Raw genomic sequence first — 14,087 nt, forward strand, 5'->3', positions numbered from 1 at the left:
ATTGTGAAGGGTGTCATTTCCCTGATTTCTTTCTCTGCCTGTTTATCCTTTGAGTAGAGGAAGGCTACTGATTTGTTTGAGTTGATTTTATATCCAGCCACATTGCTAAAGTTGTTTATCAGGTTTAGGAGTTCTCTGGTGGAAGTTTTAGGTTCACTTAAGTATACTATCATATCATCTGCAAATAGTGAAATTTTGACTTCTTCCTTTCCTATCTGTATACCTTTGACTTCCTTTTGTTGTCTAATTGCTCTAGCTAAGACTTCCAGTACTATATTGAATAGGTAAGGTGAGAGTGGGCAGCCTTGCCTAGTCCCTGATCTTAGTGGGATTGCTTCAAGTTTCTCTCCATTTAGTTTGATGTTGGCTACTGGCTTGCTGTATATTGCTTTTACTATGTTTAGATATGGGCCTTGAATTCCTGATCTTTCCAAGACTTTTAACATGAAGGGATGTTGAATTTTGTCAAATGCTTTCTCAGCATCTAGTGATATGACCATGTGGTTTTTCTCTTTGAGTTTATTTATGTAGTGGATTACATTGATGGATTTCCGAATATTGAACCATCCCTGCATTCCTGGGATAAAGCCTACTTGATCTTGATGGATAATTGTTTTGATGTGTTGTTGGATTCGGTTTGCGAGAATTTTATTGAGTATTTTTGCATCAATATTCATAAGAGAGATTGGTCTGTAGTTCTCTTTCTTTGTTGGGTCTTTCTGTGGTTTAGGTATGAGTGTAATGGTAGCTTCATAGAATGAATTGGGTAGTGTTCCTTCTGTTTCTATTCGATGGAATAACTTGAAGAGGATTGGTATTAGGTCTTCCTTGAAGGTCTGAAAGAATTCTGCACTGAAACCATCTGGCCCGGACATTTTTTGGTGGGAAGATTTTTAATGACTGTGTCTATTTCTTTAGGCGTTATGGGACTGTTTAGGTGGTTTATCTGCTCCTCGTTTAACTTTGGTACCTGGTATCTATCTAGAAAATTGTCCATTTCCTCCAGATTTTCCAATTTTGTTGAGTATAGGCCTTTGTAGTAGGATCTGATAATTTTTTTAATTTCCTCTGTTTCTGTTGTTATGTCTCCCTTTTCAGTTCTGATTTTATTAATTTGAATGCTGTCTCTGCGCCCTTTGGTTAGTCTGGCTAAGGGTTTGTCTATCTTGTTGATTTTCTCAAAGAACCAGCTCCTGGTTTTGTTGATATTTTGTATAGTTCTTTTTGTTTCGACTTGGTTGATTTCAGCCCTGAGTTTGACTATTTCCTGCCGTCTACTCCTCTTGGGTATACTAGCTTCTTTTTGTTCTAATGCTTTCAGGTTTGCTGTCAAGTTGTTGATGTATGCTCTTTCCACTTTCTTTTTGTGAGCACTTAGAGCTATGATTTTTCCTCTTAGTACTGCTTTCAATGAGTCCCACATGTTTTGATATGATGTGTCCTCATTTTCATTTAAATCTAAAAAGTCTTTAATTTCTTTCTTAATTTCTTCCTTGACCAAGTTATCATTGAGTAGAGCATTGTTCAGTTGCCAAGTGTATGTCGGTTTTCTGATGTTTTTGTCCATGTCAAAGACAAGTCTTAATCCATGGTGGTCTGATAAGGTGCTGGGGATTATTTCAATCTTTTTGTATCTGTTGAGGCCTGTTTTGTGACCAATTATATGGTCTATTTTCGAGAAGGTACCATGAGGTGCTGAGAAGAAGGTGTATTCTTTTGTTTTAGGATGAAATGTTCTATAGATGTCAGTTAAGTCCAATTGGTTCATAACTTCTGTTAGTTTCATTGTGTCTCGATTTAGTTTCTGTTTCCATGATCTGTCCATAGCTGAGAGTGGGGTGTTGAAATCTCCCACTATTATTGTGTAGGGTGCAATGTATGCTTTAAGTTTTAGTAATGTGTCTTTTATGTATGTGGGTGCCCTTACATTTGGGGCATAGATGTTGAGAATTGCAAGTTCCTCTTGGTACATTTTTCCTTTCATGAATATGAAGTGTCCTTCTTTATCTTTTTTGATTACTTCTGGTTGAAAACTGATTTTATTTGATATTAGAATCGCTACTCCAGCTTGTTTCTTGGGACCATTTGCTTGGTAGATTGTTTTCCAACCTTTTACTCTGAGGTAGTGTCTGTCCTTTCCACAGAGGTGCGTTTCCTGAATGCAGCAAAATGTTGGGTCCTGTTTACGTATCCAGTCTGATAGTCTATGTCTTTTTACTGGAGAATTGAGTCCATTGATATTAAGAGATATTAAGGAAAAATGAGTGTTGTTTCCTGTTATTTTTGTTATTGGCAATGGAGATATGTTTGTGTAGCTACCTTCTTTTACGGTTTTTGGAGGATTACTTTCCTGCTTTTTCCAGGTTGTAGTTTCCCTCCTTGTGATGGAGTTTTCCACCAATTATCCGTTGAAGTGCTGGGTTTGTGTTGAGATACTGTGTAAATTTGGATTTGTCATGGAATATTTTGGTTTCTCCATCAATAATGATTGAGAGTTTTGCTGGGTATAGTAGTCTGGGCTGACATTTATGTTCTTTTAGGGTCTGTATGATATCAGTCCAGGATCTTCTGGCTTTTATGGTCTCTGGTGAAAAGTCTGGTGTAATTCTTATAGGTCTGCCTTTATATGTTACTTTGCCTTTTTCCCTTACTGCTTTTAGTATTTTTTCTTTGTTTTGTACATTTGATGTTTTGACTATTATGTGGCGGGAAGTATTTCTTTTCTGGTCTAAACTATTTGGAGTTCTGTAGGCTTCTTGTATATTTATGGACATCTCTTTCTTTAGGTGAGGGAAGTTTTCCTCTATAATTTTGTTGAGAATATTTACTGGTCCTTTAAGTTGGGAGTCTTCCCCCTCATCTATTCCTATTATCCTTAGGTTTGGCCTTCTCATTGTGTCTTGGATTTCTTGTATATTTTGGGTTAGTAGCTTTTTGTATTTTGCATTTTCTTTGACAGTTGTGTCAATGTTTTCCATGGTATCTTCTGCACATGAGATTCTCTCTTCCATCTCTTGTATTCTGTTGGTAATACTTGTATCTATGACTCCTGATCTTTTTTTAAGTTTTCTATCTCCAGGGTGTTCTCCCTTTGTGATTTCTTTATTGTTTCTACTTCCGTTTTTAGATCCTGCATGGTTTTGTTTAATTCCTTCTCCCGTTTGGTTGCATTTTCTTGTAATTCCTTAAGGGATTTTTGTGTTTCCTCTCTAAGGGTTTCTATCTGTTCTTTGAGAGTGTTATTTATGTCTTTCTTAAAGTCCTCTATCATCATCATGAGAAGTGATTTTAATTCTGAATCCTGCCTTTCTGGTGTGATGGTGTGTTCAGGGCTTGCTATGATGGGGGAACTGGGTTCTGATGATGCCATGTAACTTTGGTTTCTGTTGCTTACGTTCTTGCGCCTGCCTTTTGCCATCTGGTTAATTCTAGTGTTACCTGTACTTCTGTCTCTGATTGAAGCCTGTCTTTCCAGTTGTCTAGCTTTTGTTTGGTCTTCTAGGAGTCCAGATGTCTTTGTGATTTTTTTCCAGCTGCCCTGATTACAGTGGTATCTCTAGGATGCCTCAGGATATGGTGCCTCCAAGGTAGCAGTCCAGCTAGATGTCTGCTGTTCTGGGTGCAGTGTCTCCTCTTGGCTATCTCAGGGTATGTTGTCTGACACTCTGAGTTCAGTTGTTCCTCTGTGGCTCTGGGTTGAGCGGACCTTCCAGTATGTTTCAGGTGGAATCCGGGGTCCACACAACTGCAGACCTGGTAGAGGTCTGGTCTGGGGCTCAGACCCTGCAGGCCTCAGGCCGGAGGGGGGGCGAGCAGCAGAAGGAGCGTGCTAGCACCGGCTATGGGTTCTATGGATCCCCCAGAATGTGTCTGGGGGGCTCCTGGGTGCACTTACCAGCAGGCCTCAGACTGCAGGAGGTGCGAGCGGCGAAAGGGGCATGCTAGCGCTGGCTATGGGTCTCTAGATCCCCCAGAATGTGTCTGGGGGGCTCCTGGGTGCACTTACCCGCAGGCCTCAGACTGCAGGAGGGGCGAGCGGCGGAAGGGGCGTGCTAGTGCTGGCTATGGGTCTATGGATCCCCCAGAATGTGTCTGGGGGGCTCCTGGGTGCACTTACCAGCAGGCCTCAGACTGCAGGAGGGGCGAGCGGCGGAAGGGGCGTGCTAGCGCTGGCTATGGGTCTATGGATCCCCCAGAATGTGTCTGGGGGGCTCCTGGGTGCACTTACCCGCAGGCCTCAGACTGCAGGAGGGGCGAGTGGCGGAAGGGGCGTGCTAGTGCTGGCTATGGGTCTATGGATCCCCCAGAATGTGTCTGGGGGGCTCCTGGGTGCACTTACCCGCAGGCCTCAGACTGCAGGAGGGGCCGAAGGTACCTTTTTAGACCCTCAATTATTTTTGCATTTGTTTCTCCTGATCTCCCAAGCACAACTCCTACAAAGCATCAAATTTTGGTTCTAGTGCAATGCTGGAGAAAATTTGTTAATACAAGCAATGATAATAACATCAGGATATGGAGAAAAGGAAAAATTACTACCAGGTCTTAGTCTCTCCATAGAACATTTGTGATTTTATTTATTTCAACTGTAAATTCCTGCATAGTTGGCATAGTCATTCATACACTGGGAAGTGTTTTTTTTTCTTGAATCTTTCAGAAATCCAAAGATGCAAATTGATACATAACATAATATACAGATGTTTGCACTAAAAAAATAGTGGAATTCAAAGCACAGGAAGGAACATGGGTGTCAGTGACTGAATATAAGCAATACATGGGATTCTCTCCCACAGTAAACACCAATATAACATATAGACTTGATCCTGACTTACTTTTTAAAAAATTAATTATTTTGTTTACATCCTAAATGTAGTGCTCTATACTGATTCCCCCTCCTAGAGTTCTTTACACCATTCCCCTCTCATTCACCTCTGAGAGGTTGCTGCTACCTATTGAATTAAATAATCTATTATTCCTGGCAGTGCATTCACTACCCACTTTAATGATTTATGTTCCTGAATAAAAGACACACACACACACACTTTATATTTTAATATGGCTTAATCAGCTCAATAGATGTGCCACTGCCTAACCTCCATGAGATTAATCCACTTCCTGCCCATAATCTCGAGTTATTACTTACTAAAAGTTATATTCTATCTTGGATGCTCTAGGGCTGCCCAACTGTGCCACACTCTGAGCCCTGTGCTCTCCTGGCTTGTTCACATGGTGGCCATACTTCTCTGTCCTGCACTATTCTCAGGCATGGCATCTCTTCTCTCTACCACACTCTCCTCGAATGGCAGATCTCTTCTTCCTTTCCTCTTTCCCCTTTACAAGCCCTGGAAATTCCAAAGCCCTGCATCTGTCTTTTCTTTCCAACTATTAGCTGCCAGCATCTTTATTTATCAGTCACAACCCACTGTGTGGGGTTCCCAGAAGCTAGGTATAAACAATCTTGTAAGCAGTTTTTTGGGCGGACCATAATTAACATTAGAATGCAACCAGATACCACCCTTCAAAACTGCCCAACATCCCCCATTCCTGGAGTATCAAGTATCTACAGGATTAGATGCATCCTTTCCTACTGAGACCAGACAAGTCACCCTTGTGCCAGGGTCCTTAGCTCAGCCCATGTATGCTCTTTGGCTAGTGGCTTAGTCTCTGGGAGCTCCCAGGAGGTCCAGATAGTTGACAATGTTAGTCTTCCTATAGGATTGCCATCACTTTCAACTCCTTCAATCCTTCTTACATAATGATCCCCAACCTCAGTCCAGTGGCTGATTGTAATTATCTGCAATTGTCTTAGTCAGCTGCTTGTAGAGCCTCTAAGAGGATAGGCATGCTAGGTTTCTGTCTACAAGCACAACATAATATCAGCAATAGTGTCAGGGTTTGTCACTAGTTTGCCTTTCCTTCAGTCTCTGCTATATTTTGTTCCTGCATTTCTTTTAGACAGGAACAATTCTGGGATAAAATTTTTAAAGGTGTTTGGTAACCCAATCCTTTCATTGGGGGTCCTGTCCAAAAGTTGTCTCTTCAGGTTCCATCTCCCCACTGTTAGGCATTTTTGCTAAGGTTATGCACATTGAGTCCTCGGACACTTTCATCGCACATGTTTCTGGTACTTTCTAGAAATTACCCTCCTCTCCCATCCCCATTTATTCTCCTGGTACTCTGGGGTTCTCTTCTGTCTTCCTCATACCTGATTCTACCCACCTTTTCTCCTTTCTCTTTCTCTTCCAACTTGCCTCTCCAAACTAGGTTCCTCCCTTCATTGGCCTCCCTTGATTATTTTGTTCATGCTTCTAAGTGAGATTGACACATCCTCACTTGGGCCTTCCTTCATGTTCAACTTCTTACAATCCGTGTGTTGTATAATAGATATTCTATATTTTTTTGCTAATATCCACATATCAGTTAGAACATACCATGCATGTACTTTTGGGTCTGGATTACCTCATTCAGGATGAAATTTTCCAGTTTCATTCATTTGCCTACAAAATTCATGATGTCCTTATTGTAACAGTTTTATAGTATTCAACTGTGTCAATGAACAACATTTTCTGTATCCATTCTTTGGTTGTAGAACATCTGGATTGGTTCCAGTATCTGGCTATTACAAGTCAGGATGCTATGAACACAGTGGAGTACCTGTCATTGTGGTTTGGCAGAGCATCTTTTGGGTATATACCCAGGATCAGTATAGCTAGGTCTTCAGGTAGAACCATTCCTAATTTTCTGAGAAACTGTCATTTTGCTTTTCAGATTGGTTATACCAGTTTGCATTCTCACCAGCAATGGAAAAATGTTCCTCTATCTCTACATCCTTGACAGCATGTGCTGTCACTTGAAGTTTTGATCTTAGTCATTCTAATTGGTATAAGGTGGGATCTCATGGTTGTATTTGCATTTCCCTGATGATTAAGTATGTTGAACATTTCTTTGAATGCTTGACAGCCATTCAAGATTCCTCTGTTAACAGCTTGGAGAATTAAATAGATTAAGTACAGGTATGGCCCAGGAAGAATTATCAAGACTGCAAGGTTAGCAGTATGGCCTCATGTTTGCCCTTTATGAAACCATACTATCTCACATGTGTCTAAGATATTGACTTTGTAACCACAGTACTGGTGCACTCGATCTAGTGGTCTGGAGATATAAAAAAAATTATGCTTCCTACAAAAAAAATTTCAATGTTTAGCTCTGTATTCCATTTATTTGGTTTCTTGGAATCTAACTTTTTAAGTTCTTCATATATTTTGGATATTAGTCCTCTATCAGATGTATGGTTACTAAAGACCTTTCCCCAATCTATAGGTTGCCATTTTGTCTGATTAACAGTGTCTTTTGCCTTACAGAAGCTTTTCAGTTTCATGAGGTCTCATTTATCAATTCTTGTTCTTAGACCTGAGTGAGACCTTGTTATTCTTTTCAGGAAATTTACCATTGTGCCAATGTGTTTGTTCTAGGCTATTTCCCACTTTATCTTTTATTAGATTCAATGTATCTGCATTTATGTTGATGTCCTTGATCCACTTGGAGATTTATACAAGATGATAAATATGGATCAATTTTCATCCTTTAACATGCTGACTGTCAGTTTCACAAGCATGATTTATTGACAATGCTTTCATTTTCCCACTATATAGTTTTGCCTTCTTTGTCAAAGATCAAATGTTCATAGGTGTGTTGGTTTATTTCTGGGTCTTTGATTCTTATCCATTGACTAACCTGTCTGTCTCTGTACCAATACTATGTAGTTTTTATCACTATTGCTCTGTAGCATAGCTTGACATCAGAAATAATTACAGAACTTCTGGCAGAAGTTATTTTATGTTATTTTAACTATCCTGGGTTTTGTTTTTCCATGTGAAGTTGAGAATTGGTCTCTACATGTCTGTGAAGAATTTGTTGGAATTTTGATGAGGATTGAATTGAATCTGCAGATTGCTTTTGACAAGATGGTCATTTTTATTTTGTTAATCATACCTATCTATGAGCATGGGAGATTTTTTCATCTTCTGAGGTCTTCTTTGATTCTTTTCTTTGGGGACTTGAAGTTCTTGTAATACAGACTGTTCACTTGCTTGATTTGAGTTACACCAAGTTATGTTATATTATTTGTGGCTATTGTGAAGGGTATTATTTCTCTAATTTCTTCCTCAACCTGTTTATCATTTGTACAAAGGAAGGCTACAGATTTTGTTGTTGTTGTCATTGTTATTTTATATCCAGCAACTTTTTGGAAGTTGTTCATAAGCTGTAGAATTTATCTGGTACAATTTTGGTGGTCACTTATATATACTATCATATCATCAAAAAATGGTGATATATTTCCAGTTTGTATCTTCCTAATCTCTTTTTTGGTCTAATTACTCTAGCTAGAACTTCAAGTACTACATTAAATAGGGAGGGAATAGGTAGCCTTATCTTGTCCCTGATTTTAATGGGATTGCTTGAAGTTCTGAACATTTAATTTGATGTTGGCTATTGGTTTGTGGTATTGCTTTTATTATATTTAGGCATTTTCTATGGATCCCGAAACTTTCCAAGACTTTTAAGATGAAGGGGTGTTGTATTCTGCCAAAGGCTGTTTCAGCATTTAAAGAGATGATCATATGAATTTTTTCTTTTGCTTTGTTTATATGGCACATTACATGTATTACATTGATGGATTTTCATATATTGAACCATTCCTGCTCTGAAATTCTATTTCTTTATTGGGTCTTTGTGTGGTTTAGGTATCAGAGTAACTGTGGTTTCATAGAATGAATTAGGTAGTGTTTCTTGTGTTTCTATTTTGTGGAATAGTTTCAGGAATATTGGTATTAGCTCTTCTTTGTAGGTCTGGGAAAATGATGTACTACAACTGTCTGTCCTTGCTTTTTTGGTTGATGTTTTGAACAGCTGCTTCTATTTCATTAGGGGTTGTGACATTTTTATATAGTTTACCTAATCTTGACTTAACTTTGGTATGTAATATCTGTCTAGAAAATCATTCCTATCCTTTAGATTTTCAGTTTTGTCAAATACAGGCATTTGTTGTCAGATCTGATGATTTTTTGAGTTTCTGCTGTTTCTGTTGTTTTGTGTCTCTTTTCATTTCTGACATTGGTAACATGAATTCTGTCCTTACTCTTCTGTGCTTTAGTGAGTTTGGCTAAGGGTAGTCAATCTTGTTGATTTTCACAAAGAACCAGCTCTTGGTTTTGTTTTGTTCTCTTTTTTTATAATTGGTTGATCTCAGTCCTGATTTTGAGTATTTTGGACATATACTCCACTTGGATATGTTTGTTTGTTTTTGTTCTAGAGCTCTTAGTTGTACTGTTAAGTTGAAAGTATAGGTTTTCTCCAATTTCTTAATAAAGTCACTTAGTGAATGAAGTTTCATCTTAAGACTGCTTTCATTGTGTCCCATAAATTTGGGTATGCTGGGCATTCATTTTCATTAATTCCAGAAAGTTGTTAATTTCTTTTTGTCTTTTACCTTGACCAACTTATCACTGAGTAGAGATTTATTCAGTCTTCATGAGTATGTGAACTTTCTCTTGTTTTAGTTCTTATTTATGTCTAGCCTTTGACAATGTGATCTGACAGAATGCATGAAATTATATCCATGTTGATGGTTGTTTTGTGTTCAATTTTATGATCAGTTCTGCAGACAGTTTCATGAGGTACTGAGAAGATGGTATATCCTTTTGTTTGGGGGGATATATATATATATATATATATATATGTATATATATGTTTTATATCACATATATGCACACATATGATAAATCCATTTGCTTCATAACATCTGTTAGTTTCACTCTATCTCTGTTTAGTTTCTGTTTCAATGTCCTGTCTACTGGGGACAGTGAATTATTGAAGTCTCCCTCTATTACTGTGTTGGATTCAATGTGTTTTGTATTTTAGTCATGTTTCTTTTATGAATCTGAGTGTCCTTGCATTTGTGGTATAGATGTTCAAAATTGAGATTTCATCATGGCGCATTTGCCTTTGAGCATGAAGTATCTTTCCCCAACTCTTTTTATTGCTTTTGGTTTAAAGTCCATGTTATTGGATTTCAGCATTGCTACACCATCTTTTTTCTTGCGACCATTTGCTTAGAAAACTTTTTTTTTCCCAGCCCTTTACTCTGAGATAGTGACTGTCTTTGTTTTGAAGTGTTTATTGTACGCAGCAGAATGACGGATCATTTTACATATCCAATCTGTTAGCCTGTGTCTTTGTATTGGCAAATTGGTTCCACTAAGGTTGAGAGATATTGATGACCAATGATTCATATTTTGTGTTATTTTTGTTGTTGTGACATGTATTATGTGTGTGGTTATCTTCTTTGGGTTTGTTGTGAGATGATTAATTTTTTGTGTTTTCTTGGGTATAGTTACCCTTTTTGAATTAGATATTTTCTTCTAGTAGCCTCTGTAAGGTTGGACTGGTAGAAATATATTGTGTAAATTTGTTTTTTTTTTTTCATGGAATTTCTTGGTTTCTCCATCTATGGTGATTAAGAATTATTCTTTGTGTAGTAGTCTGGGTTGTCATATGTGGTCTCTTAGTGTCTATATGATATCATTCCATAATCGTTGGCTTTTTGGAGTCTCTGATGAGAAGTCTGGTGTAACTTTGATAGGTCTCCCTTTATATGTTACTTGGTCTTTTCCCCTTAAAACTCAATACTTTTTCTTTGCTTTGTATATTTAGTGGTTTGATAACTATGTTTAGAGGGAGGATTTTTTTTCTGATCCAATCCATTTGTTTTTCTGAAGGCTTCTTCTATGCTTATAGTCATCTCTTTCTTTATGTTATGTTAATTTTCTTCTTTGACTTTCTTGAAGATGTTTTCTGGTCCTTTGAGCTGAAAAACTTCACCCTCCTTATTGCTCTTATTCTTAGGTTTGGTCTTTTCCTTATGTCCCAAACTTTCTGTATGTTTTGGACTAGTAACTTTTAACAATTTGTATTTTCCTTGCCCAATATATGAATATCTTTGATGGCATTGTAATGGCTGGATTTGTGTGTCAACTTGACACAGGCTGAAGTTATCATAGAGAAAGGAGCCTCCCTTGAGAAAAATGCCTCCATAAGATCCAGTTATAAGGCATTTTAGATTTAGTTATAAGCCATCATCAATTAGTGATCGAAAGGGTAGGGTCTAGCCCATTGTGTGTGGTGTCATCCTTGGGTTGGTAGTCTTGGGTTCTATAAGAAAGCAAGCTGAACAAGCCAGGGCTAGCAAGCCAGTAAGCAACATTCCTTCATGGCCTCTGCCTCAGCTAATGCTTCTTGACCTGCTTGATTTCTAGTCCTGATTTCCTTTGGTGATGAACAACAATGTGAAAGTGTAAGCTGAGTGTAAGCCTTTCCTCCTCAACTTACTTCTTGGTCATGTTTTGTCCAGGAACAGAAACCCTGATTAAGACAAATTAGCAATAGTATAGTGGGGTATTCCTGTGACAAGCTGACAATGTTTTGGGAAGGAGTGTGGAAGGACTTTGGAACTTTTGGCTAAAAGAGCCATTAGGTGTTAAGAACTCTGTGGGAATTTCTGTAGGGGCTTGGAATATAATGTTGAGAATAGTGCAAATGATTGAGGCCTGGCTTGTGAAATTTCAGAGGGAATATTAAAGACTCTTTTCAGGGCCATTGATGTTTTGATTATAAAGATTCTGGTTTTGGTTAGCTGGGGCTGAGGAATCAGCTGTGATTTAATAAAATACCAGAAACACTACAGTGAAACTTTTGCACTAATAGGACTATTGATGCTAGTTAGCTGGAACTAAAAAATTAGTGGTGTGCATGCCTAGTTTATATGCTTCTGAAGATTTGTTAGTGGCTTTGTATATGCTAGGTGACCCCTCAACCACCTGAGCTACATCCCCCAACTAATATAAGACATTTTAAATATTTCTGCAGGTTCAGCTTTATCCTATACTACTAACTGCAAAGATTTTTACTAGATTTAAAATATAGCCAACATCACTTTAGTGTTGTTCTCTGTTTTTGTCTTCTGTCCTTGAAATTTACCATCCCTTCTAACTCCTTCCATTTCTCTGTTGCTCCCCAGTGGTTCCATTGTGCTTATTTACCCAAGACTTTACAGTGTATCTTTTTGGACAGTTACAACAGAAGCACATTCCTTCCTCTCCTTGCCCACCCCCTTCCATGGAGGTATCTTTTCCTTAAAAAACCTTTCCATTTCTCTGTCTGTTTCTGTCTCTGTCTGTTTCTGTCTCTGTCTCTGTCTCTGTGTCTCTCTCCCTTTCTCTCATGCCATTCTTTTTGGAGAGGCACGATCAAACTCTCTTTAGCACATTGCTTCTTGTAACAGTATTTTTCTATGTGTATTGTTTTCAATGCTATTCTAGGGTTTGGAATAGAGTTGACTCAACAGATGGCTTTTCTCAGGGCATTAAAGTAATTATTTTTATATCTTTAGTTCCCTAGAAAATGTTGACATTTCTTTGCCCTACTCTCTAGAATCTTAGATGGCCTTTTACAAATAACATTTTGATCTTAAGACATGAACAGAATGAATTGATCTGAGCAATGCTGACATATTATTCCCTTAAGATTGTGAATCTAAATGTGAAATGATACTGAATTTAAGGTCAGTGTTGTGTGGTTGTACGTACTGACTGTTTATCATACTGCCAATTTTTTAAAAATGGCTTTTGTTTGCTTTTTATTGTTTTTCAGGGGAATGTTACGTTTTCCTGCTCAGAACCACAAATTGTGCCCATCACATTTGTCAACTCCAGGAGCAGTTATTTGCTGCTGCCAGGAACCCCCCAAATTGATGGTCTGTCAGTGAGTTTCCAGTTTCGAACATGGAATGAGGATGGTCTGCTTTTGTCCACAGAGCTGTCTGAAGGCTCAGGGACACTGCTGCTTATTCTAGAGGGTGGAACTCTGAGGCTCCTGATTAAGAAAGTGGAAGGACATGGAACTGAAATCCTCACAGGTACAGACTTTGTTGATTTCTTCTGTAATCACCCTCCCCTCCTTCCCCTCCCTCCCCTCCCTCCCCTCCCTCCCCTCCCTCCCCTCCCTCCCCTCCTCTCTGTTCTCGTCTCCTCTCTTCCCCTCTTCTCTCACCATTCCCTGTCTGCCTTAGTGTCTTCTCACCATTCTTTTCTCCCCTTCCCTTCCTGCTTCACACCCTCATCCTCTTCCTCTTTACTTTGTTTATAAAGATTTCTTCACCTAAGCCATCCAAGGCCAAGTTTCTGCCTAAAACATACCAAATCATACACAAGGATGAAGGGTGGTCCAGTGCTGAAAAATATACTATAAACGTCAAAGGGTTTATCTTCCCTCACATTCATTAATTAGACAAAGAAAAGAACGTAAGTTTGAATTAACCATGGGTACTTCAACATGTCTCTCAATTGTTTCACTGGAGGATAATCAGAAAAGTGGGAGTTAGCTTTCACATTCAGAAATATTTCATACAACCTATGACATCTATAGAGTACCCTGCTTGGTCTGGCATAGAGATCGTTTTCATTGTGTCATCTTTACTATGGTCTGCCGAGGAAAAGTCTGTTGTTTTCAAACTTTGCACATTAGGAAATGAAGGATTACAGAAATGTCTCCAGAACCACAAGTTCCATAATGATAGAGCTGCAAATTCATTTACAGTTTGTCTGGCTTCCTTGCCATATTTCTACAGTATCATGTGGTTAGGTTTTATAGTCCCCATGTTCTATTAAACACATTTTAAAGTACTAAGTATATACTGCTTTATGCTATTTACAGATAAGATGAAACCTATCTAAAAGGTCCTAGGTTGGCTGAATTCTAAGAAACAGTCTTGTGCCTCTTTGTGTGTGTACGTGTGTGTGTGTGTGTGTGTGTGTGTGTGTGCGCGCGGTGCATGTTGTCTATAATTCATTTGTATGAATATGTACACATTAAACCCAGAAGAAGCTGTATTTCTTAAAAGTAGAAGGATAGAGCATTTTCCATCTCTCACCATTAACTTTATTAGCTATCTTGTGGATATCTCTTGGCCATCAAGAGGCACTATATTTTCTTAGATGGCAAGTACTGAATGAGGTTGGGTCATATTTCTAAGC

At 38.5% G+C, this 14,087-nt stretch overlaps 1 protein-coding gene across 5 annotated transcripts in view; it reads left to right on the top strand.

The window, feature by feature from the left end:
• The window catches only part of LOC117716170 (contactin-associated protein like 5-2), a 737,433-nt gene that overhangs the window by 401,068 nt on the left and 322,278 nt on the right, over window positions 1-14,087 (top strand). For all 5 annotated transcript variants that reach the window (XR_013113069.1, XR_013113068.1, XM_076941723.1 and 2 more), the window contains exon 8: window positions 12,706-12,970. Coding sequence is in view for 3 of the 5 variants with exons in the window: in XM_076941723.1 (XP_076797838.1) it covers window positions 12,706-12,970 (265 nt within the window). In the remaining 2 variants the exon portion in view is untranslated. The remainder of the gene's footprint in view (window positions 1-12,705; window positions 12,971-14,087) is intronic.

This window comes from Arvicanthis niloticus, chromosome 10 (genome assembly GCF_011762505.2).
Source record: "Arvicanthis niloticus isolate mArvNil1 chromosome 10, mArvNil1.pat.X, whole genome shotgun sequence".
Taxonomy (NCBI): Eukaryota; Metazoa; Chordata; class Mammalia; order Rodentia; family Muridae; genus Arvicanthis; species Arvicanthis niloticus.